At 38.7% G+C, this 27,193-nt stretch overlaps 1 protein-coding gene across 1 annotated transcript in view; it reads left to right on the top strand.

Moving 5' to 3' along the window:
• The window catches only part of PrBP (Prenyl-binding protein), a 132,302-nt gene that overhangs the window by 55,133 nt on the left and 49,976 nt on the right, over nucleotides 1-27,193 (top strand). Inside the window, exon 3 of the mRNA XM_090391445.1 lies at nucleotides 42-67. Coding sequence (XP_090247571.1) covers nucleotides 42-67 — 26 coding nt within the window. The remainder of the gene's footprint in view (nucleotides 1-41; nucleotides 68-27,193) is intronic.

Genomic DNA, 27,193 nt, shown 5'->3' with positions numbered 1-27,193 from the left:
ATTTGATTGCATTTAATTCATATTGATGTATTTATTTTAAGGTCAAAACCTGATGTTGAACACGAAGGTAAGTGCTTATTACTTTCTTATAATACTTATGCTTATTGTATGAGGGACGTCCAGAAAGTAAGTTCTGATGGGCTATCAGAGAAACAAAAATATACTTACAAAAAAAACTTTATTGGAAATTAAAGTAGACATCTTTCACTACTTTTCTACATAATTTCTGCCATTGTTCAGGCACTTATTATAACAGGGCACCAAGAGTTGTATACCTTCATCATAGAAGGTTTCTGCCTGTGATGCAAACCACGTATTGACTGTTTCGTTGATCTCATCGTCATCTTGAAACCTCTGGCTACCAAGCAAAGATTTCAGATGTTTGAACAGGTGAGTCGCTTGGCACGAGGTCAGGACTATATGGGAAATAATGGAATTGTTCCCAGCCGAAGTTGACGAGAAGTTGTGTTATGCCGGCTGTGTGTGTGGGGGGGGGCGGGTGTTATCATGAATCAAAACAACGCCTCTGGTAAGCATGCCACGTCATTTATTCTGGATCACACGATGCAATTTCTTAAGGGTTTGGCAGTACATACTCGCGTTGATTGTGGAGCCTTGACTCAAGAAATCTACCAGCAAAATTCCTTGTCTGTCCCAAAACAGTGCTGTTAGATCTGAAACGTGTGACCTCACTCTAAATGAGGTCACCCTTCCAGAGTCTAACAGAAGATATCCATTAAATGAGCATACTTATCATTTGGCACAATTTAACTGTTTTAAAAGAAATAACAACTGGCAAATTAGAATAAGAACTGTCTGTATTGTAGTTAGTGTGTTTATACTTTAATGTAACTGTAAGTCAATAAAAAGGGCTCACATGAGAGCAATTATCAGTGAATTTCTACACGTGAAAGAATGCCAATAATTCGGTAAGAATGGACAAAGGTCGCAAAATACTACAATAGCAGTGTAAGCTTCCGTGGGTGCTACCTCCAAGAAAACATCAAGATGAATTCATTCGCAGAATTGGAAAGCCCCGTATGAGGATCGGTGAAGTCACCTAGTCTGGGACGAATCGGAAGGGCGAAAGGAGAGATCAAACTTGGAATGGTGGCACTCTTGGGGAGCGTACAAAGCCTGCAACACAGAATTGAAACCCCTCATTTTGTTTGTTCCTGTATTCTCGCCATGTGCTTCGAGTGGTCATCGTGATTCAGTTCTTATCTTTAAGAACTGACCTTCCTAGAAATCCCAGTATGGCACCGCCACAGAGCACGGCAAATCTTGAATGCAGGCTGCCGGTAAGGAATAGCATCGACATAAATCCTTAATAAAGAAACCGAGCACCCGATCCAGGGAGAGCATGTGATTCCCATGTGGCAGCAGAACCAAGGCAGCCAGAACTTCGTAAGAAGGAAGGACAGACGGAGAAAATCCCGAAAGAACCTAAGATAGTGTAGATAAGTGCTTTTACATATTCTAGCCCTTTAGAGAATTTAACTATCAGAAATGGAAGAAAGTGTATCTCAAATTTATGATAAGGATAAGCATGAAGAATTAATATATGTGTGAATGACTCTATACCATTAGAATGAATTCTGAGAACTATTAACTTACTGGAGATTCTGTCGTGACCTACTCGAGGGAGATTAATAATGTGCCCAATATCCTAGCTGGCTCCTATTAAGTTGTAAACTAAACATTTGATGATAAGTTGAAGGAATAGCGTTGTAGAGATTAAGAAATCCATGTTTATCTAAGAATGAGAAAGTGAGAGAAACGTAAAAGTTTTAACCTAGCATTAATATCAATTTTCTCTTTGTATTGTAATTAATTATGAATTCATTAAATTTGTTTGTTACCTTCCATGCTTGCTTTTCTGACCATGTTGACTGACCTAGATCCTTCATAAAAAATACAAACCTGGTGATCATATACGTGTGCGGGGACATCCTAAGTAAGAAAGGAAGGGGGGCACGACTGCAAATAGACAAAAGGAAAACCTACGGCTTCTGATTTCAAGCGAATTATATTAGTAGCATCTGATACTCTATAACCATCCTTTGGCTGAGTTTGACTCTGTCCTTACAGCCCAGCTGGCGCAGAAAATAAATTTGTCTGAGCGAATGGATGACTTATAGAGATCAGGCAGTAGGTATTTTCTGGGTGCACAAAAATTTAGAAATTGTCAGGTAAGCAGTAAGATCATATACTCAGTGTTAGGCAGACAATTTAGGGATATATAAGGGTTAAAGATAGCAGACAGAGACCAACATATATAATAAGGTAAGGGAAAGAGTAGTGATCATTAAATCAAATAGCATTATACAAAGGGGAGATAAAAAACGAGACATAACAAATGGCGTAGCCGACAGCAGGATGTGTTTGATCCATGGAAAAGAGAATAAATTAATCAAACGCAGTGAAGTGGTGTCAGTCACATGAGAAGAAAAGAAAGGATTTTAATTTTGGAAGGGAAAGTTTGAAATTTTGAAAAATATTGTAAGCATAAAGGATAAGTATGTCGCTACCAACCAGTACAGAACTAAGTAATTTAGAATTCCTTAAAATGGTGGGACCCCATCAGATTCTCCCTCAGTACTCTGGAGAAGATTCTGAAGATGTAGGGATATTTTTCAAATACGCTGAAGAGCTTAGGAGGGTGAGTAAATGGAGCAAATTCCAACTTTTAGCGTTGCTTCGTGGCACCCTGATAGGGAAAGCCAAGAAATTCTTACAATCACACCCCATTCTAGGAAGGACCATAAGCTATGAGGAGTTTAGAGAGATACTCTCCCTCAAATATTCAATAAGGGGAGGGACTAATCAAACACTAAAAAATTTATACAAGTGCTTGCAGGAGAAAGGGGAGGGGGGTAACTAACTTCCTTAACAGAATATTGTCACTCACTCGTGAATTAAAGGCCTCACCCAAGGAGGAAGCCCACATTGAATGGTTAGCACTCCAACAATTCCGATCGGGGCTCATACTCAGATTGCAAGAGAGTACCTGCGTAAGAAAGGCAAAGGGCCTAGATGAGTGTTATGAAGCAGCTAAGGAAAGGGAGAGGGTGTTGGAAGAGTTAGATCAGGCCCATGAGATGAGGAAACTAATGACAAGAGAATCAGAGGAAGGAAATTCCAAGGAAGACAATCTATTGAACACAAAATTAGATAATAAATGCAAACCACTTAGGATGCAGAGCGTCACCCCACCACAGGCACAGAATGAAGGAAACCTTACCATGGTCGGAGAACTCAGAGGGAACACCATGTGAAATTCTGTTAGACAGAGGTGCACGAGTTTCGGTTGTTCCTCACTCACTGTTTAAGAAATTTGATCCCCTCAGTCCTGAGAGTCTCATAGAGCTTGAGAAACCTCGCGCTCTAATAGGCATAGCCAGGATAGAATTGTGCTCCATCATGAAGGTAAAGGTACGAATATCTATACCTTGTTTCCCCGTAAATCTCACTCACGAACTACTAGTTCTCCCTGAGATGGCGGACCTAAGCAATCAGGTTGTTCTGGGCCTGGATTTTTTGAAAAGGAACCGTTTTGCATGCGACTTCGGAAACCAATCCCACTCTCTCTCTTTGTGGGAGAACTTTCCCACCCGGTCACAGACCCAAGGAGGGAAACAGTGTGAGTGAAACCATGAAGGTTGAAATAGGCAGTATAAGTAATAATCATGATGAATGGAAGGAAAGGCTCACACACGATGCCATGGAGCTGCATGACTCTAAATTAGTCGAGGAAGAAATTTGGAAATTCTTCCACACCATCTACAAAAGTTTCCCCAGGGTGTTCACAGAAGGAATCACTTCCCTCTGCTGCACTAATGTAGTGGAATATTCCGTACAGGTCACTTCGGAAACTCCAATATATACAAGGCAGTACAAGACCCCTCTGAAACACCAGGACAAATTGGATAAACTCTTAGCAGAATATGAAAGGGCAGGAATTATTGAGAAATCGAATTCTCACTGGAACAACCCGTTTATCCTTGTTGAAAAATCTAATTGAGATCTAAGGTTTGTGCTGGACCTTAGGGAGATTAATAAGGTCACCATACCTATTGATTTTCCTGTGTGTATGATAGAGGAGTTGCTAGTTGGCCTGGAAGGAGCAAGGGTGCTCTCAAAGGTCGATTTAAACTCTAGCCACTACCAAATCCCCCCCCCCCCCCTTTAGAAGCAGGACAGACAGTATTTTGCCTTCCACTAAATGGCAAAAATACCAACTGTGCCGTCTTCCCCAGGGAGCAGGGAACTCAGCCGTGAGTTTTCAGAGCCTCATGAACACCGTGCTAGCTGATGTATTGGGCAAGGGAGTCCTGTGCTTCCAGGACGACCTGCTAATCTACTCGTCCACACTAGGCGAACACAAGGAGATTCTTCTGAGAGTTCTACATAGACTGAGCGAAGCCCACCTGTCACTCAAGTGCTCCAAATGTAAATTCTTTTTAAAGGAAGTCGAGTACCTTGGACACATAGTGAGTGGCATGGGAATGAAACCTTCCAAGGAGAATGTGAATGCTGTCTTGGAGGCAAAGCCTTCCTCCACAGTCAGACAAGCCAGGAGATATCTGGGAATGGTGACTTTCTATAGGAAATTTATACCCCAGTGCTCCGAGTTAATGGACCCCATAGTGAAGCTTACGAGAAAGGGGGGGGGGGGAAATTCACATGGGGGGAGGGGCAGCAGAGAGAGCTCACCAAGCTATGAATAACGCTGTGGTTTCAGTGCCGGTTCTCACTCATCCCAAGATTGGACAGACCTTCTTTCTTGCTGCCGATGCTTCAAGCAACACCATTGCCGCTGTTTTAGAACAGACTGAGGGGAAAATTGTAGGCCAATTGCCTTTATGATTAGGAGATTGTCATCTTTTGAACAGAACTACTTTGTGATAGAGAGGGAGGCCCTGGCAATCGCCTGCAGCCTTAGGAAGTTTAGATATTTATTGCTGGGACAACGCCTTAACCTCAGGTTGGATCACAAATCCTTATCCTTCGTCTCCTTAATGAAGGATAAAAATCAGAGGATTGTGCATTGGTTCCTAGAGATGCAGGAATACAACATGGAGGTTAGTTATATTCCTGGCAAAGAAAACGTGGTAGCTGACTATTTATGCAGGTCGCTAGACCCCAACCCTGACGAGAACAGCTGCGCAGATATGAGGGGATGAACCCTGTATTGATAATGAAAGAAAAGGGGGGGACTCCATATTCATCGACAAGGACGGCCTTCTGTTGTCAAAATAAGGCGTCACTGGAAAATGGAGGGAGAAGATTCTTGTTCCAAGTGTCATGATCCCTTGGGTATTATACACCCTTCATGACACGGACCTAGCTTTCCATCAAGCCATCATAGAACCTGGAAGAGGGTGACGGACAGGTATCTATGGAGGGGATGAGGGGTGATGTTGAGGCCTACGTATCATCATGTCATCTGTGTCAACAAAAATCCCCCATCACTGATAAAGCACCTCTCCGACCTTTCCCACTCCCCTCATGCACCTTTCAGGCTGTGGCTATGGACATAGTGGGACCACTCCCCACTACCTCGAAGGGGAACAGATACATACTTGTCGTAATTGACATGTTCACCAGGTTCCCTGAAGCCACAGCCATGAAGGATCAGACAGCAAAGACTGTGGCGAACAAGCTGTTCAAATTGATATTTTCAAGATATGGAACACCTGAGACGCTCCTGTCGGACCAAGGCACAAATTTCACTACTGAAGCGATGTTACAACTCTGTAAATTGCTGGGGATAGAGAAGCTATTCACCACCCCATATCATTCCCAGGGAAATGGGATGTGCGAGAGGATGAACCGCACTCTGAAACATACCCTATCTAAGCTGACAGAGGGACAAATTTCAGAGTGGCACTCTCACCTCGCACACACCCTTTTTGCCTGTAGGATAGCCCTCCACGCTGCCATTGAGGAGACCCCTGCGGTTGTGCTATATGGTTTTGAGCCCCTTTTCCCCCAGCGATTTCAGAAGCTCCACAGCAAATACCGGGTTTTCAGACATTGACCAACATCTGAACAATTTTATTCAAGAGAACAGGTTAGCACACGAATTAGTAGCTGAATCCAGCAACATGTGTTCCCAGCGTGCCAGAACATATGCAAACAGATTGAGAAAATTCAAGGATTTAAATCTTGGAAATCTGGTTCTATTTGGAACAGAATTCAGCAAGGAAGAGAGGAGGTGAGTTTGGAAAGGGTGCTGATAGGCCCCTTGAGATAATAGAAAAATTGTCACCGGTCACCTACAAGATTAGAGAAACAAGAAATAAAGGAAAAGCTTTGATCGTCCACTCAGATCAGTTGAAGTTGTATAAAAATAGATTGGATAGGATAGTCTGTTTAGGAGATTCACTGGAAAACATCTGGGGTAGACAAAGAGGGCAAGAAGGGGGAAAAGAACGCTGATAAAACAAGAGTACAACCAGGTCCAGAAATCACAAGAGGAAGGACAGAATGCATCTGAAGAATACCTCCCCAGCATGTCAGATATAAAGAAAGCTTAGATGAAAATTATAGGGAGGACGCCCACCGTGGGAATCAGAAAAGAGGGGGGGATCAAATTATGGAGAGAGGATGAAAAACCCTCCTCTTCGGTACGCACTCAGACCTAGACATAATGGAAGGGTCATATCAAGGAGGGAGACTGAGGAGAAAAATTTTTTCGGGGACAAAATTTTTTTAGACGGAGGGGGCCCTTTGTTAGATCTGAAACGGACGACCTCACTCTAAATGAGGTCACCTTTCCAGAGTCTAACAGAAGATATCCATTAAATGAGCATACTTATCATTTGGCACAATTTAACTATGTTTTAAAAGAAATAACAACTGGCAAATTAGAATAAGAACTGTCTGTATTGCAGTTAGTGTGTTTATACTTTAATGTAACTATAAGTCAATAAAAAGGGGCTCACATGAGAGCAATTATCAGTGAATTTCTACACGTGAAAGAATGCCAATAATTCGGTAAGAATGGACAAAGGTCGCCCAATACTACAATAGCAGTGTAAGCGTCCGTGGGTGCTACCTCCAAGAAAACATCAAGACGAATTCATTCCCAGAATTGGAAAGCCCCGTATGAGGATCGGTGAAGTCACCCAGTCTGGGACAAATCGGAAGGGCGAAAGGAGAGATCAAACTCGGAACGGTGGTACTTTTGGGGAGCGTATAAAGCCTGCAACACAGAATCGAAACCCCTCATTTTGTTTGTTCCTGTATTCTCGCCATGTGCTTCGAGTGGTCATCGTGATTCAGTTCTTATCTTTAAGAGCTGACCTCCGAGAAATCCCAGTATGGCACCGCCACAGAGCACGGCAAATCTTGAATGCAGGCTGCCGGTAAGGAATAGCATCGACATAAATCCTTAGTAAAGAAACCGAGCACCTGATCCAGGGAGAGCACGCGATTCCCATGTGGCAACAGAACTTCGTAAGAAGGAAGGATGGATGGAGAAAATCCCGAAAGAACCTAAGATAGTGTAGATAAGTGCTTTTACATATTCTAGCCCTTTAGAGAATTTGACTATCAGAAATGGAAGAAAGTGTATCTCAAATTTATGATAAGGATAAGCATGAATAATTGATATATATGTGAACGACTCTCTATACCATTAGGCTGAATTCTGGTGATTCTGTTGTGACCTGCTCGAGGGAGATTAATAATGTGCCAAATACCTAGCTGGCTCCTATTAAGTTGTAAATTAAATATTTGATAAGTTGAAGGAATAGTGTTGTAGAGATTAAGAAATCCATGTTTATCTAAGAATGAGAAAGTGAGGGAAATGTAAAAGTTTTAACCTAGCATTAATATCAATTTTCTCTTTGTATTGTAATTAATTATGAATTCATTAAATTTGTTTGTTACCTTCCATGCTTGCTTTTCTGATCATGTTGACTGACCTAGACCCTTTATAAAAAATACAAACCTGGTGATCATATACGTGTGCGGGGACATCCTAAGTAAGAAAGGAAGGGGGGGGGGCACGACTGCAAATAGACAAAAGGAAAACCTACGGCTTCTGATTTCAAGCGAATTATATTAGTAGCATCTGATACTCTATAACCATCCTTTGGCTGAGTTTGACTCTGTCCTTACAGCCCAGCTGGCGCAGAAAATAAATTTGTCTGAGCGAATGGATGACTTATAGAGATCAGGCAATAGGTATTTTCTGGGGCAATAGGTAAATCTAAATGAACTTTAGAAAAAAAAAATTAAAAATAAAGTTAAATGAACTGTTGTTTGGATTCAGGGGGTTGCGTGTGACATCCAAGTCTGCTCAGGAAAGCATTGCCATCCTCATGGTAGCATGTCAAGAATTCCAATACACACTGCCCAGCTGATTCACTTTGTGTTGTTTTGTAAGCAACTTCAGCACAAGAAATGGATAAGTGATCTAATTTCATATGCGACGGGCAATTCGATTTTCTTAGGCATTATAAACACACACCAAGAAGCGTACTCACTGCGTAGTACCAACGTCTTGCTAACGAATCAACAAACTCAGCACACATGCGCACCATTGCGATTGCAGCACTGCAGTGAAAATATTTAAAAATGAAACATTACTTTCTGGACAACTCTCGTAATTAAAATTTGACTGCTAATTTTGTGATTATCACTTAAATTTTTATATTAGAGAGAGAGAGAGAGAGATTGATTAACACATTGCAAAATATTTTACATAAAAAGATGTTTTAAATGTTTCAGCATTTTTTTTTTATTAATTTTAACATGTTTTATGTTATACTTGAAAAATTATATTCTTGTTTTCATCCATATTTTACCCAAAACAAAATAAAAGTATCTGAAGTATCCTCACAACTACTATTCAGATATAGAACAGTTCACTTCACATCAGGTTCTTTTTCTATTGGATACAGAGAGCAAACATTTGCCCTTCATATCCAATAATGTACACTTCCTTCCTTTTGCATGTATACTGCATGTTAATATACATGTCTGAGAAGGGAATGGATTGTGCATTTTTGGGATACAGAGCAACTTGACAAAGCAACTTGCCTCCACACTACCTGTCAGTAGCTCTATATACAATCAGTCTTGTCATGAAGATCTTTCAAGTGCAAACTTTTCCTTATGCTTTTGTAAAATAAGAGTGAAAACAACAGTATGAAACAATTCTGATAAGTAGAAAAATATTTCTTCCTCATGCTGCTTTTAAATTCTTATTCCTTATTTAAACCATAATTCTCTAAGAAGTGTGCCAAGGCTATTCAAGAAAATAATCAGTTATGCTGCAGCTGGTATTAATTAAAATCTCCATCTTTCTTTTCTGTCTGTTAAAACTTGAAATAGTTGCAATTTCCCCACTCCTGAACCGATTTTGAAGTACCAAGAAAAAGCAGGAAACCTGCATCAAAAGCACGACTGCTGTTCTGGACAGGAAACTTGCATCCTGACCAGAACAGCAGTCATGCTTTTGATTCCTTATCAAAGATTTTTTAACGAGTGTAATTCTTACTCACGAGAGGTAAACATATCATATATTTTTAAGTAACTTTGGATGAGTTAGATTAAATAATCTGGGAACCCAGCTCTGACTAAATGTGGTACTTTTTAAGCCACTTCAAGCCTTCATTGAGAAATGAAGGGAATGGAGGATGAAAATTGTCTTCTACCTAAAGACTTACAAATGTATCCATTCCACGATGGATATGAACCCACAGACTGTTGGTTGGAGTGATATCTACTTGCCAAGCAAACATTTTGTTAGCTATAAATTTTGTCCAACTCTGCTTCCACCTCATCTGTACTGAAATGGTTTCTGTTGCATCATCACCCACAGATCAAGCTGTTCTCTTTACTACTTACTCTTCCTTCAGTAATTATGATAATATTCCAGACATATGACATTGAATGTGTCCTTTCATATTTCACCAGAAAGATAAGGAAGAATTTGGTCCAAATTTCATAGCAAAGCCTTCTGGTCTTGAATGATATATTATTATTTTGTGAAATCTCCAAGAAGTCTGAAGACTCATTGATGGAGGACGCTTACTCTACAGCTCACCACTACACTGAACCTCTATTACCATCATCATCTACATTAATGCCATCTATTGCCCACCACTATCACCACTAGTATTTTGTGTATGTGAATTGTGTGTGTTCTGAAGGGCTGATTTGTTTGTATACAGGATGAAAAACCTGAGTTTCTGGGAGAAGAAAACCCTGCTACTTCTGCATGAGAATGGCTAACTCACCTTCAATTGAAAAAATCCATATAAAGATTCCCCCTCCCCCTTCCTGACAAGACTCGAACTTAGACCTTTTCCAGCACAGCATACCGTCGTTCTTCCAATTGCATTACAGAGGCTCTTATATATTGCTCCTGAGTTGATATCAATTTTAATTAGCCCGAAATTAAAAGGATCCCATGTTACTTTTGGGTGGCATAAACAACAGAGGATCCTTTTACTGATGGCAACTATCTTTGAGATAAGGATCAATCTTTGCAACTAGTGCTTTAGTACCACAAGACTCGATTCTTTTGCTTGCTCTTATTTCTGTATATAAGTGGTCTTTTCCAGTTGACTGCACATCCAGTTTACTGTTTTATGATGATAGTACATTGCACCATTCTTTTCAATTTGACAAACCATGCACTACACAGCCAACAACACTTCTAGAAAAATATATTTATTTCTACATCCCCTAAATTCTGATCTCTAAAAACTTTTCATCAGTGGAGTTTTAACAACCTTGCTAATTTGAGTCTTGCAACTCAATTCTTTCTTATTTCTCATGAAAAAAAAAAAATGTATATATATATATATATATATACATATATATGTAATAAATTTTTTAACTTGGGGATATTGTATATTAGGATAACCAAGTTATTTTATAAACTTGGTTATTTTAACTCCTAATCCCAAGTATGCAAACAATTAAGTTTGCGCCTGAAACAAAGTTCAAGTCTAATGATGGTACAACACCAGGGCAACTCATTGTAAAGGTGGGTAAAACTCTGATCACTATTCTTAGTATTTTCCCATAATGTAAAGCGCATCTCACTAAAGTATGTATACTGCAATACGTTATGGGTGGGGGTCACTACCCAGACCGGTTTCAATCTTTTTTGAGGTCTCCTCAGTGAGTAGCTAAAAAAAGGTTGAAACTGGTCTGGGTAGTGACCCCACCCATAATGTATTGCAGTATACATATTTTAGTGAGATGTGCTTTACATTATGGGAAAATACTAAGAATAGTGATCAGAGCTTTACCCACCTTTACAATGAGTTGCCCTGGTGTTGTACCATCATTAGACTTGAACTTTGTTTCAGGCACAAACTTAATTGTTTGCATACTTGGGATTAGGAGTTAAAATAACCAAGTTTATAAAATAACTTGGTTATCCTAATATACAATATCCCTAAGTTAAAAAATTTATTACATCTATCTGCTCCAGAGATTTTTATTAAAAATAAAAACACCTTGTTGCAACTTCTATATTTAAAGTTGATAAGGCTCCCTATTACTATAACCTTGGTATTTAGGGTCTAGCTACTCACTGAGGAGACCTCAAAAAAGGTTGAAACCGGTCTGGGTAGTGACCCCACCCATAATGCATTGCAGTATACATCTTCTAGTGAGATGTGCTTTACATTATGGGAAAATACTAAGAATAGTGATCATAGCTTTACCCACCTTTACAATAGTTGCCCTGGTGTTGTACCATCATTAGACTTGAACTTTGTTTCAAGTGCAAACTTAATTGTCTGCATACTTGGGATTAGGAGTTAAAATAACCAAGTTTATAAAATTACTTGGTTATCCTAATATATATATATATATATATATATATATATATATTAAATAATAATTTTTCCACTTTAATCTTGTCTAAATCTCTGGGCAAAGATGAACGTTTTCTTCTTGGGATAATTTTACTCCCCAGTCATTCTTTGCACATACATATTACAAATTGTTTAATTGTTTTAAGTTTTTTTTTTTTCACTCTAGATATTATTTTGGAGAGGATCCAGAGACGAGTGACCAAGATGATAGAAGGTCTGTGGAATGAACCTTATGAGAATAGGTTGAAGATTTGTGGGTTGCAGAGATTGGATGATAGGCGAAGGAGGGGTGATATGATTGAGACATTCAAATTACTGAAGGGTTTCTACAAGATTGATCCAGAAGATATTTTTGAAAATATGACTGGTGGTGGGAGGACTAGGGGCCATGCATGGAAGCTGGGCAGGAGCGTGGTTGAGAAGGGTGTTAGAGCTAGGTTTTTTACTTGGAGAGTGGTGAATGAGTGGAATAAGCTTCCAGAGTCTGTTGTGGGTGCTACGACCGTGAATGAGTTCAAGGCAAGGTATGATAGATACTGTGTCAATGTCGAATAGTTGTTCTTGACATGATGTTAGGGCCTCCCTCGATGAGTCTGTCGACTCCTTGGAGTTGCCCTGAACAACAACAACAATAATAATAATAATAATTTTACCTCTGCACAACTCCTAATTCCAGAAAAATTGTAATCCTGGCAAATCATGGAATAATGTTTTAACACTTTGTGTGATGCTCCTAAGACCTCTCTAGAAATTGTTGACTTAACACAGAAGGGAACAGTTAGGTTGATGAATTACCCATCTCTCACCTGGTGGGGGGGGAGAGGTTGAGTTCTAAGAGCCAAAGGTAGATAACTGAGAGGAGGTCTCCACACTGCCTGCGAGAAATGTCAAGAACTAACTGGAGCTACTGATCAAATGTCGAATTCTTACTTTTTCTTGGTGCATCCCATTACTAGCTGTCCATCTTACTGAATGAACGTGGATGGACTGGCAGTTTGGAACTTAGCTGACCAAATTGTATTCTTCATCAGCTTAACCAGAATTTATTTATTTTATTTATTTATTGTATGGCATAAAAAAAAAACATGCAGTACAATACACTGTCATTTTAAAAACATATAAAATTAAAAGCCATTTTTAAAAAAACAGTAAAATTAAAAGGTTATATCCATATTAGTCAAATAGTTCATAGCTTCGGGAGTAGCACTTAAGAGGTCCGTTTTGTTGCGTGAATATGCTCTAAGATAACATTGGGTCACAATATGGTGTCCATGGCTTGTCTTTGAGCTCCACAATCACAATGTGTGGACAGTCGTTTAGCCCATTTAAAAAAAGCATGTCCACCCATATGCCATGACCAGTTCATATTCTCTTAAGCAGAGTCCAGGATTTTCGTGGAAGGTTTGAGCAAGCATCAAAACTTTCATGTAATTTGTTGAGAAAAAAATTTGTAATATCCTCTGTGTGGCTCTCCCACTGTTCTTGCCACTTTTGCTTCAGGTCAAAGTTAGATTGTAGTAGTTGTTTGGCTAATTGTAGTGGTGGATGTCTCGATCTCAATCATTGTACATATAAGTCTAGGAGATCTAAATGTATGTAGGGCGGTGTTCTCCAGAATCTTCTTATACTCCTGCAAGAGAGCTTTAATTCTGTGCAGACTTGGTGGAGCAATGTTGCTAAGAGCCGGAAGCCAACATGTGGACATTGATTTAATTGTACCAGAAATAAGTCTCATTGTATTATGTTAAAGTGAGCACTTGGTCACAGCAATCCCATTTTTCTCTAAAACCAGCTTGTTCATTCAGGACGTGCCACATGATTGGTATAAACAATCTGTTGTACAGAAAGCGTTCCAACATTTTATAAGTGTTGAAAGTTTATTTTTCACTTGGTTAGAGTATAATAAATTTAGTATAATCCTTTATCCAAGTGTGAGCAAACAAAGTTTGCACCTGAAAGTATCTTCAGGACTGGGGTAAGGTGGTACAACACCAGGGCAACTCGTTGCAAAGGTGGAGCAAGCTACCAACACTCCTATCTCAGTATCTCCTATAATGCAAAACACATCTCCTTGCGGATATGTCTAATGTTATGCATTAAGGGAAGGGCCTGGTGTTGTACCACCTTACCCCAGTCCTGAAGATACTTTCAAGCGCAAACTTTGTTTGCTCACACTTGGATAAAGGATTAAACTAAATTTATTATACTCTAACCAAGTGAAAAATAAACTTTCAACATCTTTCTCTAAATCCAGAGTAATTTATTAAAAAAGGGTGGCACACCATTTGGCAACTCCTATAGGTAGAGATGACCTGCTAATGCTTCTGCCTGGTATCTCCACTTGGGGCTGGCTCCCACTGAAGAGACCTCAATAAAGGTCGAACTAGTCTCTGGGTAGTGGCCCTTCCCTTAATGCATAACATTAGACATATCCGCAAGGAGATGTGTTTTGCATTATAGGAGATACTGAGATAGGAGTGTTGGTAGCTTGCTCCACCTTTGCAACGAGTTGCCCTGGTGTTGTACCACCTTACCCCAGTCCTGAAGATACTTTCAGGTGCAAACTTTGTTTGCTCACACTTGGATAAAGGATTAAACTAAATTTATTATTTTATAAGTGTAACTCAGTAAAGCAATAGGTCTGTATTTTTGCCTCGTGGGACATTTTTCCAGGTTTAAGAATAGCAAGTATTTTTGACTTCTTAAACTGGCTGGGTAGTCAGCCAGTCAATAATATATCAGAGAAGAATTCAGAAAGCTGTTTTATAGTATTTGGGCCCACTATTGATCAGGAATTCAGGACGGATAATACCGTCAAAGCCTGGGGCATTGCCTGCTTTGACATCTTTTATGATGGCTTTTACTTCATCTATAGCAAAGATTGCGGCATATTGTGAGAAAGCAGGGACATTTGTTTTTAATGCTCTAAGTTCTTTCTTAACTTTCTTGGTATGTTCATGGTCCCTAGGTGCCCTTGATATATTAACGATTCGATTAGCTATTTTCTCAGGAGAAATCGTTATCTATTTGATTGTTTGAAGTCAAGGTTTTCAACCATATCAATCCATTTTGTTTTTCGAGATGAGTTCAGGCTATGTAGTAATTCATCTGCTATTTCAGGATCTTCACTTTTGATGAAACTCTTTATAAAGATTTTCACTCTCTTCATTCCATCTGGGAACTTTTCTGTAACTTCTAGGGATATATTTTTTCGCAGTTGATATGATTGCTCCTACAAATCTCTTGTACTCCACGACTCTAGCAGATATCCATCGAATACATTTATCCAATTTTCTTTTTTAAGATTCCAACGCGGTTGTGGAAAGGATCTTGCTATAGGTAACGGCATACCAATTTCTGGTAACACCGGTTGATGTTGACTATATGGGAAGTTAGAAAGTACGTATCGTCTTGCTGGTAATAGTTGTCCTTCTGTGTTTAATGAAACAAAACATAAGTTCGGATTAGAATCCATTTGCCATGCTGCTAATCTAAAGCTATTTCTATCCTCCTTAGCATCGAATACAAGGTGTATATTATTTATTTCTGCCCATTGAACGAGGGCAGTACTGCAGTCATTGTTATCATGGTACTTCCATTCTTCATGAAGGCTATTAAAATCGCATCCATACTGTTGGATGTTGATAAGTGGGTATCACATCTGTAGATCATAATGTTAAAGGAGGTTTATAGACATTGACTATTGTTATGTTCTGGATTTTCACACTCACTATCGTTATCACTTCTCATTATTAGGACAATAGCGTTTTCTATATCATCCTTAATATATGTTGCAATGCCATAATTCCAGTGTTATGTAGCACCAATCAGGGTGTAACCAATTATTTTTCCTCTTCTGTTAAGGTCGTCTTCGTTTTGAGCATGCATTTCTTGAAGAAGCACGATGTCAATGTTATTTTCTTGTAGTATTTTGTGGAGACAATCACATTTTGTTCTGTTAATTCCCTCGATATTCAGTCGGCACATCTTAAGGCTAAATCCCAATTTTTTGTCAGTATCATCAATAAAATCAGAAAAATCAGTATTGTTTGACTGCATGCTTTAGCCAGGAGAACTAAGTGTTAGACTGGCTGCCAAATTGTTCTAGCTTAATTAGCGTTACCCAGGGTGCACACCACGAGGAGAGGAGGTCTCCACACTGCCCGTGAGAACTGTGAAGAACTAACTGGAGCTACTGATCAAATGTCCAATTCCTACTTTTTCTTGGTGTATCTCATTACTAGCTGTCCATCTTACTGTATGAATGTGGATGGACTGGGCAGTTTGGAACTTAGCTGACCAAATTGTATTCTTCATCAGCTTAACCAGAATGACATAACCCAATTAGATGTCATGGCACAGCCTGATTAAATGAGCCTCTTGCTGTTGTAATCAGTGAATGAGGACAAAGACTGACTAGAAACAAGACAGATAGGCACTATTAATGGTAAAGAAGCAGTTAGTTCAGGAATTATAGAAATACCATTTTGTGATACTAAGTCCTTTGATGTGAAGTATCTAGATTTTGGTTGTTTACACTTGGATAAAGGATCAAGAATATGATTTCTTGGCAAGTATTAATTTATTGAAATACCATATTGACATAATTTGTGTTTTGAAGACAAAAACAAGTGACTTACTTTTAAATTTAGGATATTATGTTCAGGTAATAGTAGTAAAAAAAAAGTAACTATAGCATTCAATAATAAACTTCTTAAATTGCTGTCGGTTTGAAGTAAAAATATGTGGGTGAATTTCACAATGAGAAATTGAACAGTAATTTATTTGTGCCTATAGTTCACAAAATAATTTGCAAAGGACAAAAAGTAATGACCACCAAACTTTGAACGCCTTCTTCAGCTACTTAAATAATCAGCACAAACATATACAGTTACTGCTGAAATTGAATATCAGCTTCACCTCCATTTCTAAATACACTTGTCATGTAGATTCTTGCCACCACCCCACACAAAAAATAAGTATAATTTACTCCTTGGAAAAAAAAAACATCCCTTGATGAAAGCTCTAAAAAACAAAATACTGATAATCATCAAAATATTTATAAACATTTGTGATTGTCTTTGGATGGGATATGAATTTCATTTGCCAAAGTGTGAGACCACTGCCCTGCTTATAGGATGCCTGAAATGGCTTGAAAAAGTTCCACGTTTAGTTTTTAGAGAACAGTTTCCAAATGATGTAAAAAATAAATAAAAATACAAAAAAATTTTAAAAAATTAATAAAAATAGAAAAACATTCTTAACCTACCCAGAGTACTAATGTACTATAGGTTTACAATGTTTCATGGTTGAGAGGCACATAAAAATAATAATGGTTATAACAAATAAAAAACAGCCAGCAGAATTCTCAACAAGCTAAAAGGAATAAGAATACAATACGGCCATAGTCGCTCATTGCTTAAAAAGACTTATCTAAAAGAATAACTAATCTGTGTGTAGAGGCTTAAGTGCTGTGAGGACATCACGTTGGAGGTTTAATGGATTGTATACAGCACTCAGAAAGGATTAAAACAGAATTTAATACTTCCTATATTTTGTCTCAGTCACTGAGACATCTTCAGGGATTACAAAAAAACTAAAGTAACATATACACAAATAACACACAATACTAAGCCCAACCACGTGGGTGACACTAAAGTCCTACCTAGGTGGAGCGCCCTCTAAGGGCGGTTGCAGGTGGCCTGAAATGTAAGGTGGGATTTCTAATATAAATGCCGAGGGCTTTTTTCTATCAACTTTCATTCCAAAAAAGCCTTCCACATATATATCAGAAATCCCACCTTACATACCAGGCCACCTACAACTGCCCTTAGAGAGCGCTCCACCTAGGTAGGACTTTAGTGTCACCCACGTGGTTGGGTTTAGTATTGTGTGTTATTTGTGTATATGTTAATTAGTTTTTTTGTAATCCCTGAAGATGTCTCAGTGACTGAGACAATATATAGGAAGTATTAAATTCTGTTTTAATCCTTTCTGAGTGCTGTATACAATCCATTAAGCCTCCAACATGATAAACTTTGTTAGCTTTTGAAATATTGGTGTCTGCCTGTTAAATTATACTCTTAATGCTACCTTTAAATCCCCTATAAAATTAACAAGCTGATTCAGCTCCTCCAAGGATTCCTTCCATGCTTGATCCACTCAAGGTAAAGAGTGCACAAGTTATAGGTGCATATGATTTAGCCTGAATTGTGTGCTAAATTACACAGATGAATCAGGATGAATAATACCAATACAAAAAAGAACACAATAATTCATATTTAAAGGCTATGAGCTGCTGATCATATGCTTGGACCACAGAATATATTAGAAAAACACCCAGTCATTACTTCATACCAGTATATGGTATAAAGTTTTGTGAAGTGCTGATCAACCATCCGAATCTAAACAGGAATGATGGTTAAAGATCTCCAGAATACTATAATAATGTCTTGAAAGAATTAGAATGTTTTTCACCCATCAGCTTGATTAACAAGAAGACTCTAGGTTATCATCTTAATTAAATTCATATCCAATTCATAACCAAATATTGAAAATAGATTAGGAATGCCATGTCTCCAACAGTTTTCAACTTCAAGACTGTAGACTCTCACACACCTCTCAAACCCATGCGGTGGGTAAAGATGCAAAACCAAGAATAGGATTCTAGGCTATCATACTAAGGAATTCAACTTTATTAAGCTAGTGCTTTTGAAAAACCTTAGCTAGCTGATAGTGAAATTCCCTTACTCTTAAGTTAGAATGTTATCCATTCATCTAAAAATAACAGTACTTTAGCTAAAGAATTTCATCATCCAGTGTGGAAACACCTCCCTGCTTATTGGAGATTTATTTCTAATTTTTCACTGAAACAGTGCTATATACTGTAGTCTCACATGTAGGACCAGAAGAAGCTTAGGCCTCCAACAATATCCTGTGCTATCCTCCATGCTACCAGTGTGTGTATTTCCTGCAAGGCATGCAAAGAGATTATCTTAAAATTAGCCTAAGAGCATCCAAAGCTTAATAAGTCCATATAATTCTTCTGACATCATACACCTTTAAAAGATACAGTTGCTTCGATAAACAAAAGATGTTCTTCCTGAAGCAGCTGTACCAAGTCTTGGTTTTCAGCATGGTAGATAGCTTTCTCATGATTGAGGGTAGTGCGCAGTTGCCCGGCACCCACAACTTTGTACATCAATAACAACTAAGTCATCTCCTCTCTTTACTACAAGGTCAGGCTTCCTTAATCCTTCTCTATAATCCTCCACTATTGCATTGTATCTTCTGACATGTACTCTAATTGTGTTCAGTAACAACATTGGTAGTTTCCATATTCTGACAGTCTGCTCTGCAGTTCTTGTCATCACTTCTTCCCTGAGTTATATGAGGTTGAGTTGGTAGAGCATTTATTGTTGTCCTAATTAAATCTATATATTCAAAACCAGCAAGAAGTGAGTTCCATCCTTGATCCATTGATGCTGAGAGTGAACATGCTTAGATTCTTGTAATGCAGGCCCCATCAACTGAGTGGTGCAACATTAAAGCCCATTTCCTTTGTTCAGCTAAGGCAGTCATAATCTGTGTCCTTCCATCAAGCACCCATCCAGAGGTATGTCGATAATCATCCTCAATACATGAAGTCCTAGAGGCAGCAAGATACTTCTGAAGTGCAGATACGAAATTTCTGCAATCTGAATAGACGTAATCTAGGCACTAACCATCAAAATGAGGGAATCCCAAGATCTCCATGGTTTATAGTGGCTTGGTAAAATGCTAGTGGCACATCGTGAGGAAGATGCAACTACAAATGAACTGCTACATCCATTTGGGATAGTACTGAGAGGGAGAGACTTTACATAGAACTAACCCATGATAGAGAGAGGAAGAAGGAAATAATTCATAATGAAGAATCTCTGGTTGAGATCTAAGTGAAGCTTTATGGAGAGAAGAAGCAAAAGATCCTAGAGGGGATGAGAAAGAGGAAAGGCCTGTCAAAGAGAAGAGAACATCAGGGTATTTCCATTCCTCCAGAACTGAGATATAATGCAAGGACATGCGATATATGCATGAAAAACTCAAAGTTCTCAACTTCTAACAAGAGATTGTCTTCTTGTCTCTACCTGAGGGGAGGCAAGAGAAACCATACTTGACTTTGTCACATTAACATTGCAGGAACTCCGTAATCTGTCAAATGGGACAGATTACAGAATTCCTGCAAGCCTTCTCTAGTAGAAGCTGTGAGTATATGGTCATCATCAAATGCGATAGCATTAACAGTGGTTGTGTCAAAAGAGGTTGCAGTGATGCCATAACTAGGCAGGTGCACAGGCACAGTGCCCAGGATGAAGTATCTTCATGATTTGGGATACTTCATTGGGATAATTAAAAAAAAAATAAATAAACTAACGTATTTTTATTCCCATATAGGGAGTAGGCGAGGCCATTTTAACCCTATCTAACTTTTGGAGACTGAGTGGGCAGTTCAATCTGGTAGCCAATCAGAGATAGCTGGCCCAAGGCTAATTAAACAGCATGTAGTGAAGAGGTGCATGCTGCACTCAACAAGTGCTGTCATTTTGTGGCCCCTAACCCAATATATTTAATGTCTGAAAAAGTGTGGGTTCTATGGTCGATTTTCTTGAGTTTACAGGACAAAAAAAAAAACACACTTGGCCTTGCCAGAGATTGACTAACTCGGGAACCGGTCTTAGAAAAATTTTCTCTAGTTGCTGACTAGATTTGAAACCAAGTCTTTTTTCCTTCATGCGGTCAAGCGCTATAGTATGCAAACACCACATCCGCTGAGCTTCACAGGCTCTTGGGATAATTTTGGGGACCAAAAAAAAAATCTTGCACCAGGTCCATGAAAAGGTAGTTACGGCACTGAGAGGTTGTGCCATTGTTGAGTTTCTTTGCTCTCTTCCAGTGTGGTTCAGAAGAGAGCAAAGAACCTCAACAATGACATAATTGAAGAAAATAGGGTGGGGGGGGGGGGTTCCTTGATGTACACTCCTAGGTGCTGGGATGGATGTCTGGAGCCCAGGGTAATAGTAAGGGAATTTGCCAAGTAAATCTCTAATATATCAGTGACAAAAGCTTCTGGACATCCTGCAGTAGACAGAGCTTGAAGGGAGACACAGTCAAAGGTCTTTTGGAGGTCCAGGTATGCCATAAAGAGAGGCCAAAGTTGGCATTGGGATTCAGAGAGAAGAGAGGAAAGTATGGTGTTTGTTCTCAGCACAACCATCTACAGGGATGAAGGCACTCTGCCTAAAATCATGTTGGATGTATGACTGCAGATGTTTAGCTAACATTTTATGATGAACGAGACATAAGAGAACAGGAGCAAGTGTAATTAGACGATACTCAGAGGGTACAGATACATCATTCCTTCTTTGGAATGAACCCTGTTCTTGGCAAAGATATGATGGTAGACATTTGGCAAACAGAAGTAGATCAATTTAATCTTGCAAGATAGGCAGAGGACCCACAAACTCTGCAGCAGTAAAGCCATCTGTTGTCACAACTGATGTACTAGTTGGAAGTGAGGACTTTATTTCATCAAAAGAAGATGGATGGAAAAGTTCTGCTTCCAGAATGGACCTTGAAACAGAAGAAAGAGCTAAATCAGGTAGATATGGTAGTGGAGTGGAAAACACATCCCTCTAAAATTGGACAAACACCTCACACATCTCACTTGGAGGTGGAGATGCTTCATCTAGTATTATTCTAGCACAAACCCTTCTATTCTTTTTATAATAATACCTGCATTTGGGCATAAAGAAGCTTTCTCTCTTTTCACTTGGATTGAACAAATGATGGATTATGCTTTGCTGTAATCGATACTTCGTTGAGTTATAATTCTAATAATATTCACTGACTATACTGAGAGAGAGAGAGAGGAGGCTGATCCTGAGAATTTGAAGGTGTACTTGAAGAAAAGATTGAATTGTACTGGCCCTATTCTTCTCTTGAGATGGTTGCAAAAGAGCAAGAGGTACAGGGGTATTTTATGCTCTTTTGAGATCTTCTAACACAGATATCTGCATTTGCATCACTAGTTCTGTAGAGAATTTACCAGGATGATAATTTACAATGCAATTTGATTGCAGCTATTGTCTGCCCAGATAGAACCTCTGCCGAAACCTGATTGATATGAGCTATATTGTTTTCTGTAGCTAATGAGGCTTCAGGGAAGGCTAGATGATGTTCCTATTTAACAGTCCACCTTGCTTTCACATGTTCAGTACAAATTTCATCATTAACAGCAACTGGATGTTTTGCATAATGGTGAACACCAGACTGATAGAGGTAGTCAAATTTTGCTGCCATTCTGGGCAGAACAGAGTGTCTTTGAGATGATGTTCCTGGTTGGACTAAGATATTTTGATAATTGGATGTTGTAGGAACACTGGAAGTTGCAGAGTGTTTCTCTTCAGTTGTCCATTGTACTTTTGTCTGCTCAGTATAAACTTCAGCAGTAGCGGCGTTGGGATGTTTTGCATGTCAGTGAATGGTAAGACCAATAGCAGTGGTAAAGACTCTGACAGTCTGAGCAGACAAAATGTCTCTGAGATAGTTAAACCAAGATATTTTGAAAAGTGGATGTTATAGGAAGAGTTAAAGTTGCAGAAGGGTTCACAAGGGGGGGGGGTGATGGAATATTTTGCTCACAATGCATACTCAGGCTTGCTAGAGTAGTAAAGGCCATGCTGCAAGTGGGACAAATATATTGTCTCTGTGTTGATGGTTGCAATAGAGTCATATTCATTATGGAATTCAATGCTGATCTAATAGCTGGTCTTCTCATGAAGTGGTTGAAGTTACTTTGTATACATTGCAGAGACAGATGACAGAGATGTCACATATCCAAGTCAAGTGGAAGGTCAATCACAGGAATGATCCCTCCCTAAGTGAGAGAGAGAGAGAGAGAGAGAGAGTGTCCTCATTTTGCTTTGTTGAACTCATAGCAATGGAACAAACTCTAGCAGGGCTACTAACCCCAGAAGCGAGAAAATAGCATGGTGGGCAACTTAGCCACCCAAAGGCACCCAGGTCCTACCACCACTAGGAGATAGCATACTTCTACACTTGTAACGTGTCTCAGACTCAATGTGATGTGCAGCCTGGATTGCAAAAGTTCCATGTTTGATGTCTAGAGCAAGGTTTCTGGACCAGGTAAAAATAAAATCTTAATCCGCCCACAGTAGAAATGTATTGTAGGTTCACAAACCTTTCAGTTAGCAGGGCTACTAACCCCAGAAGGGAGAAAATAGCATAGTGGGCAACTTAGCCACCCAAAGGCACCCAGGTCCTACCACCACTAGGAGATAGCATACTTCTACACTTGTAACGTGTCTCAGACTCAATGTGATGTGCAGCCTGGATTGCAAAAGTTCCATGTTTGATGTCTAGAGCAAGGTTTCTGGACCAGGTAAAAATAAAATCTTAATCCGCCCACAGTAGAAATGTATTGTAGGTTCACAAACCTTTCGTGGATGGAAGCTACATAAAAAAATGAATCCAAGTGAATCTTATCCACTTTGCTATTCATGTAAGTTATTTTATTTTATTTATTTTGCACCAAAGGTTATAGGTTCAATGGCTGGTTGGTTAATTATTAATGCTATGTTTGCTGTGATGAGATGTAGTTCAGCTTGTTTCTCTACACACATAGATGTCTACCCCTCCTTAGATGTTGCCCTTAATGTAAAGGTCAAAACATTACTAACATAGACACATTACTGATCTGGTTGGTTGAGTGGTTAACATAGCAGTGGTAAAACAGTGTGTGTGTTCAAATACAACTTGGGTTTTTATGATTGTCTCTCAGGTGTGAGATGAATTTCATTCCCAGTGTAAGATAACTGCTCTGCTTATTGGAACAGCCCCAAAGTAGCTTGAAAAAGTTTTATATTTGTATTTATATTTACGAATTTAGGGACACAAAACACACATGTTGAAATCAGTCGATTAGTTAACAAGGAAACACGTATCTTTAGCTTACCGTAGAGGCTGCACTGCTTGTGTGTCAAATCTCCATGGATTATGATGATCTTTTAAGTTTACATGGTGATCAGCATTCATATTTATGAATTTAGGGACACAAATCTTATGCCCCTGCCAATAAATTCGTAAGTATGAATGCTGTTTATCGTGTAACCTTAAAAGAAAGAGTTTTATATTTGGTCTGGTCTAGAGCTGCATTTCTAGACTATGTAAAAAACACTGTAAAATACAAAAAAAAAAAAAAAATAAATAAATAAAAAAAATAAAACAGTCCTTGTGGTACTAATGTACTATTAGGTATCATGAGAATCACGTAAAAAAAATGATCTGAAATTTATTACTCCAACACCATACCAGTCTATAAATTTTTTTATATAATGAATTTTTGCATCATGTTTAACAATGCTATGCTTTTGTAATTGGTACTTTTCTTCACAATTTATTATACTTGAAACATATGAGTCATGGCTATCTGTTTCAAATGCACCACCCCATCAATGTTGTCACATGCCACACTTAAAAAAAATTTAAAGACTCTCAGACTACATATCTCCTCTTTTTTATATATTTGTATATTAACCATGTGGATATATATATATATATAAACCATATACTATTTAACCATATCATCTCTTGTTATGAAGAAGATATGATGGATTATATTTTCCTTTGGGAGGGCAGATTGACATCCAAACATACGGATTTTCTGGTGTAGTAAACCATATACTATTTAACCATATCATCTCTTGTTATGAAGAAGATATGATGGATTATATTTTCCTTTGGGAGGGCAGATTGACATCCAAACATACGGATTTTCTGGTGTAGTTTTTGAAATTTTTCCAATTAAAAATCAAATAATTTTTAATAATAAGTTTTATGCAACATATCAAATTTCTGTGGGAAGAAGATCCTCATTTCTAATGTGTACCTAGAATACTTGAAAAAAAAATTCTATATTCAGCTCTCTGTCTCTGTTTCTGTTCTAAACTTTTATGACACCCTGTTTTTATTTATTTTTTTTAATGGAATAAAAGCTTCAGTAAAATTTTTATATTTTCATAACCAAACATTTTGTAACTACTTTGTAAAAAATATGAAAAAATATTTTATAATAGTAAGATGGGAAGAGCGAGAAGAGGACATCACATCTTTATAGAACTTCCAAGGATGGTCCTTGTTCATGTGTGAGGAGTAGATTTTTTACATAGAGAGTTGTTGGGTGAGTGGAATGCATTGTGAATGCAGGAGTAAATTATTTCAAGGTTCAGTATGATAAGTATGTTGCTTGTTGAGTGGGCCTTCTATGACGAGTTAAATGACTCCATGGAGGCTACTGCAGTAATAATATGTATTTCCATCCTTTTAATAAGTTTCACTACTAAGTTAAAGTTGTAAAACTTTTTAAGCATTCTCTCCATGCAAAAAAGTTTTAAAACTTTTTCACATGGAGAGAAGAGGCAAGGAGTAAGAAAAGTCTCATTGACTATGTGTTATTGTCGAATAATTTCAAATCCTCTGTACACCAGAGTGTACAGAGGATTTGAAATTGGAAGTGATAACCATTTAGTCTTGAGCAGAATAAAATTGAATTTCATATTGAAAAGAAGAACATGTAAGAAAGTTTTAAAGTGAATAAAAGTTGAGCAGCTCACAGATGTGAACTGTAGACTAAAATACACAAACATTATTCAAGAAAAAATGAAAGAGTTGAGAACAAGAACCAAACCTTGGAGATTCAGTGGCAAGTTCTGAAGAAAACACTAATTGATTCAGCCAAAGAGGCATGTGGTGAGGTTGTCTGCAAGGATAGAAAAATCAAAACTCCATGGTGGACACAGGAAATTAAAGAGGCAGTGAAGGAAAAGAGGAAAGCATATCAAAAGTTCCTGCAAATAAGTCAGCTTATTGTGCGTAATATAATAAAGGATTTTGTGGTATGCAGTGCTTGCAGTATGTATGCGTTCCGGAAGATGGATATGTGGCAGGTGAGAGAAGGGGAAGTGCGTATATGCGCGAAATGTAGACAATGAGAAGAATTTAATGAATTAGATATTTCGATAACTGACCTAGTTGTGTCAGGGACGGGAAATGAATGTCGGGAGACAAGTAGTGTGATAGGATAGAATGAAGAGTGAAATATGAATGAAAAAATAAGAGTCGGGAGTGTGGAAGGCTTGAATGACTGTGAAGTTTTTGGAGATAGTCTTGATTGGGAGAATGAATGGCGAGTAAGAGTGACTAATTTGCAGAGAGAGAGATAGATGAGCCGAATGAAGAGGTGGAATATCTCGGGAATGAGATGAGAAGTATGAAAGATGAGATTAGGCAAATGGAAGAGATGAATGCAAGGCGAATCAGAGTAGGAGTGAGAAAGAGTTATGGGAATGATAGAATAGGAGAGAATAGAAACAGTAGAAGAGAGGGAATGAGAGAGAGGTATGGGAATGATAGAAGAGGAGAGAATAGAAACAGTAGAAGAGAGGGAATGAGAGAGAGGTATGGGAATGATAGAAGTGGAGAGAATAGAAACAATAGAAGAGAGGGAATGAGAGAGAGAGATATGGGAATGATAGAAGAGGAGAGAATGGAAATAGTAGGAGAGAGGAAATGAGAGGAATGCAAGGGAGCACTGGAACCAGAGATAGAGCGATGTCAGGAAAGCAGGTAAGTAGTGGGGACACAGAGAGAAAGGATTAGAGGAGAGAGAGAGAGAGAGAGAGAGAGTGTGTGTGTGTGTGTGTGTGTGTGTGAGGGATGCAGGTGAGCAATCAAGGAACAGAGTGGTGAGAGGTGTGATGTATGGAGACGCAATGATCCATGGTGTGCAAGATAGGATGCCAGAGGAGTGTTTGCCTGGAGAAACAATAGAAAGTGTGGCTATGGCAATTAAGAGGGGTGAAAGAGTGGATGAAATGATTGTGATGTGGGCACAAATGACTTGAGAGGCAATGTAAATCAGGCAGCAACAGATCTGAGATTTTTTTGATTGAGGTTGTACAAAAGAAAACACAGAGAGTAAAGATTGTTTGTGTTCCCAGATATGATAGTGAAAAGCTGAGCAGAAGAGCAGTAATACTGAATAGCGTAATAGCCAGAATGTGTCAGAAGAGAGGATTGGAATATGTGGATGCGTGGAGAGCATTTGAGGACAGAAGGGAACTGTATGCGAGAGACTGCTTGCATTTGAATGAGGAAGGAAAAGCCATTTGGAGAGATTGCTGTTTTCTGAATGAGTCGGTGTGTCAATGCAGGGAAATTAGAATTTTCAGGGTGGATGGTAGCAGGGGTAGCCTCTTGTGGGAATGAGTGCTTGGGGGTAAGGG

This window comes from Typopeltis vanoorti, chromosome 4, assembly GCF_054136105.1.
Source record: "Typopeltis vanoorti isolate ZY-2024b chromosome 4, IOZ_Tvanoo_1.0, whole genome shotgun sequence".
Taxonomy (NCBI): Eukaryota; Metazoa; Arthropoda; class Arachnida; order Uropygi; family Thelyphonidae; genus Typopeltis; species Typopeltis vanoorti.
The sequence above is the reverse complement of the archived record's forward strand: the minus strand, read 5'-3'. Positions and strand labels throughout refer to the sequence as shown.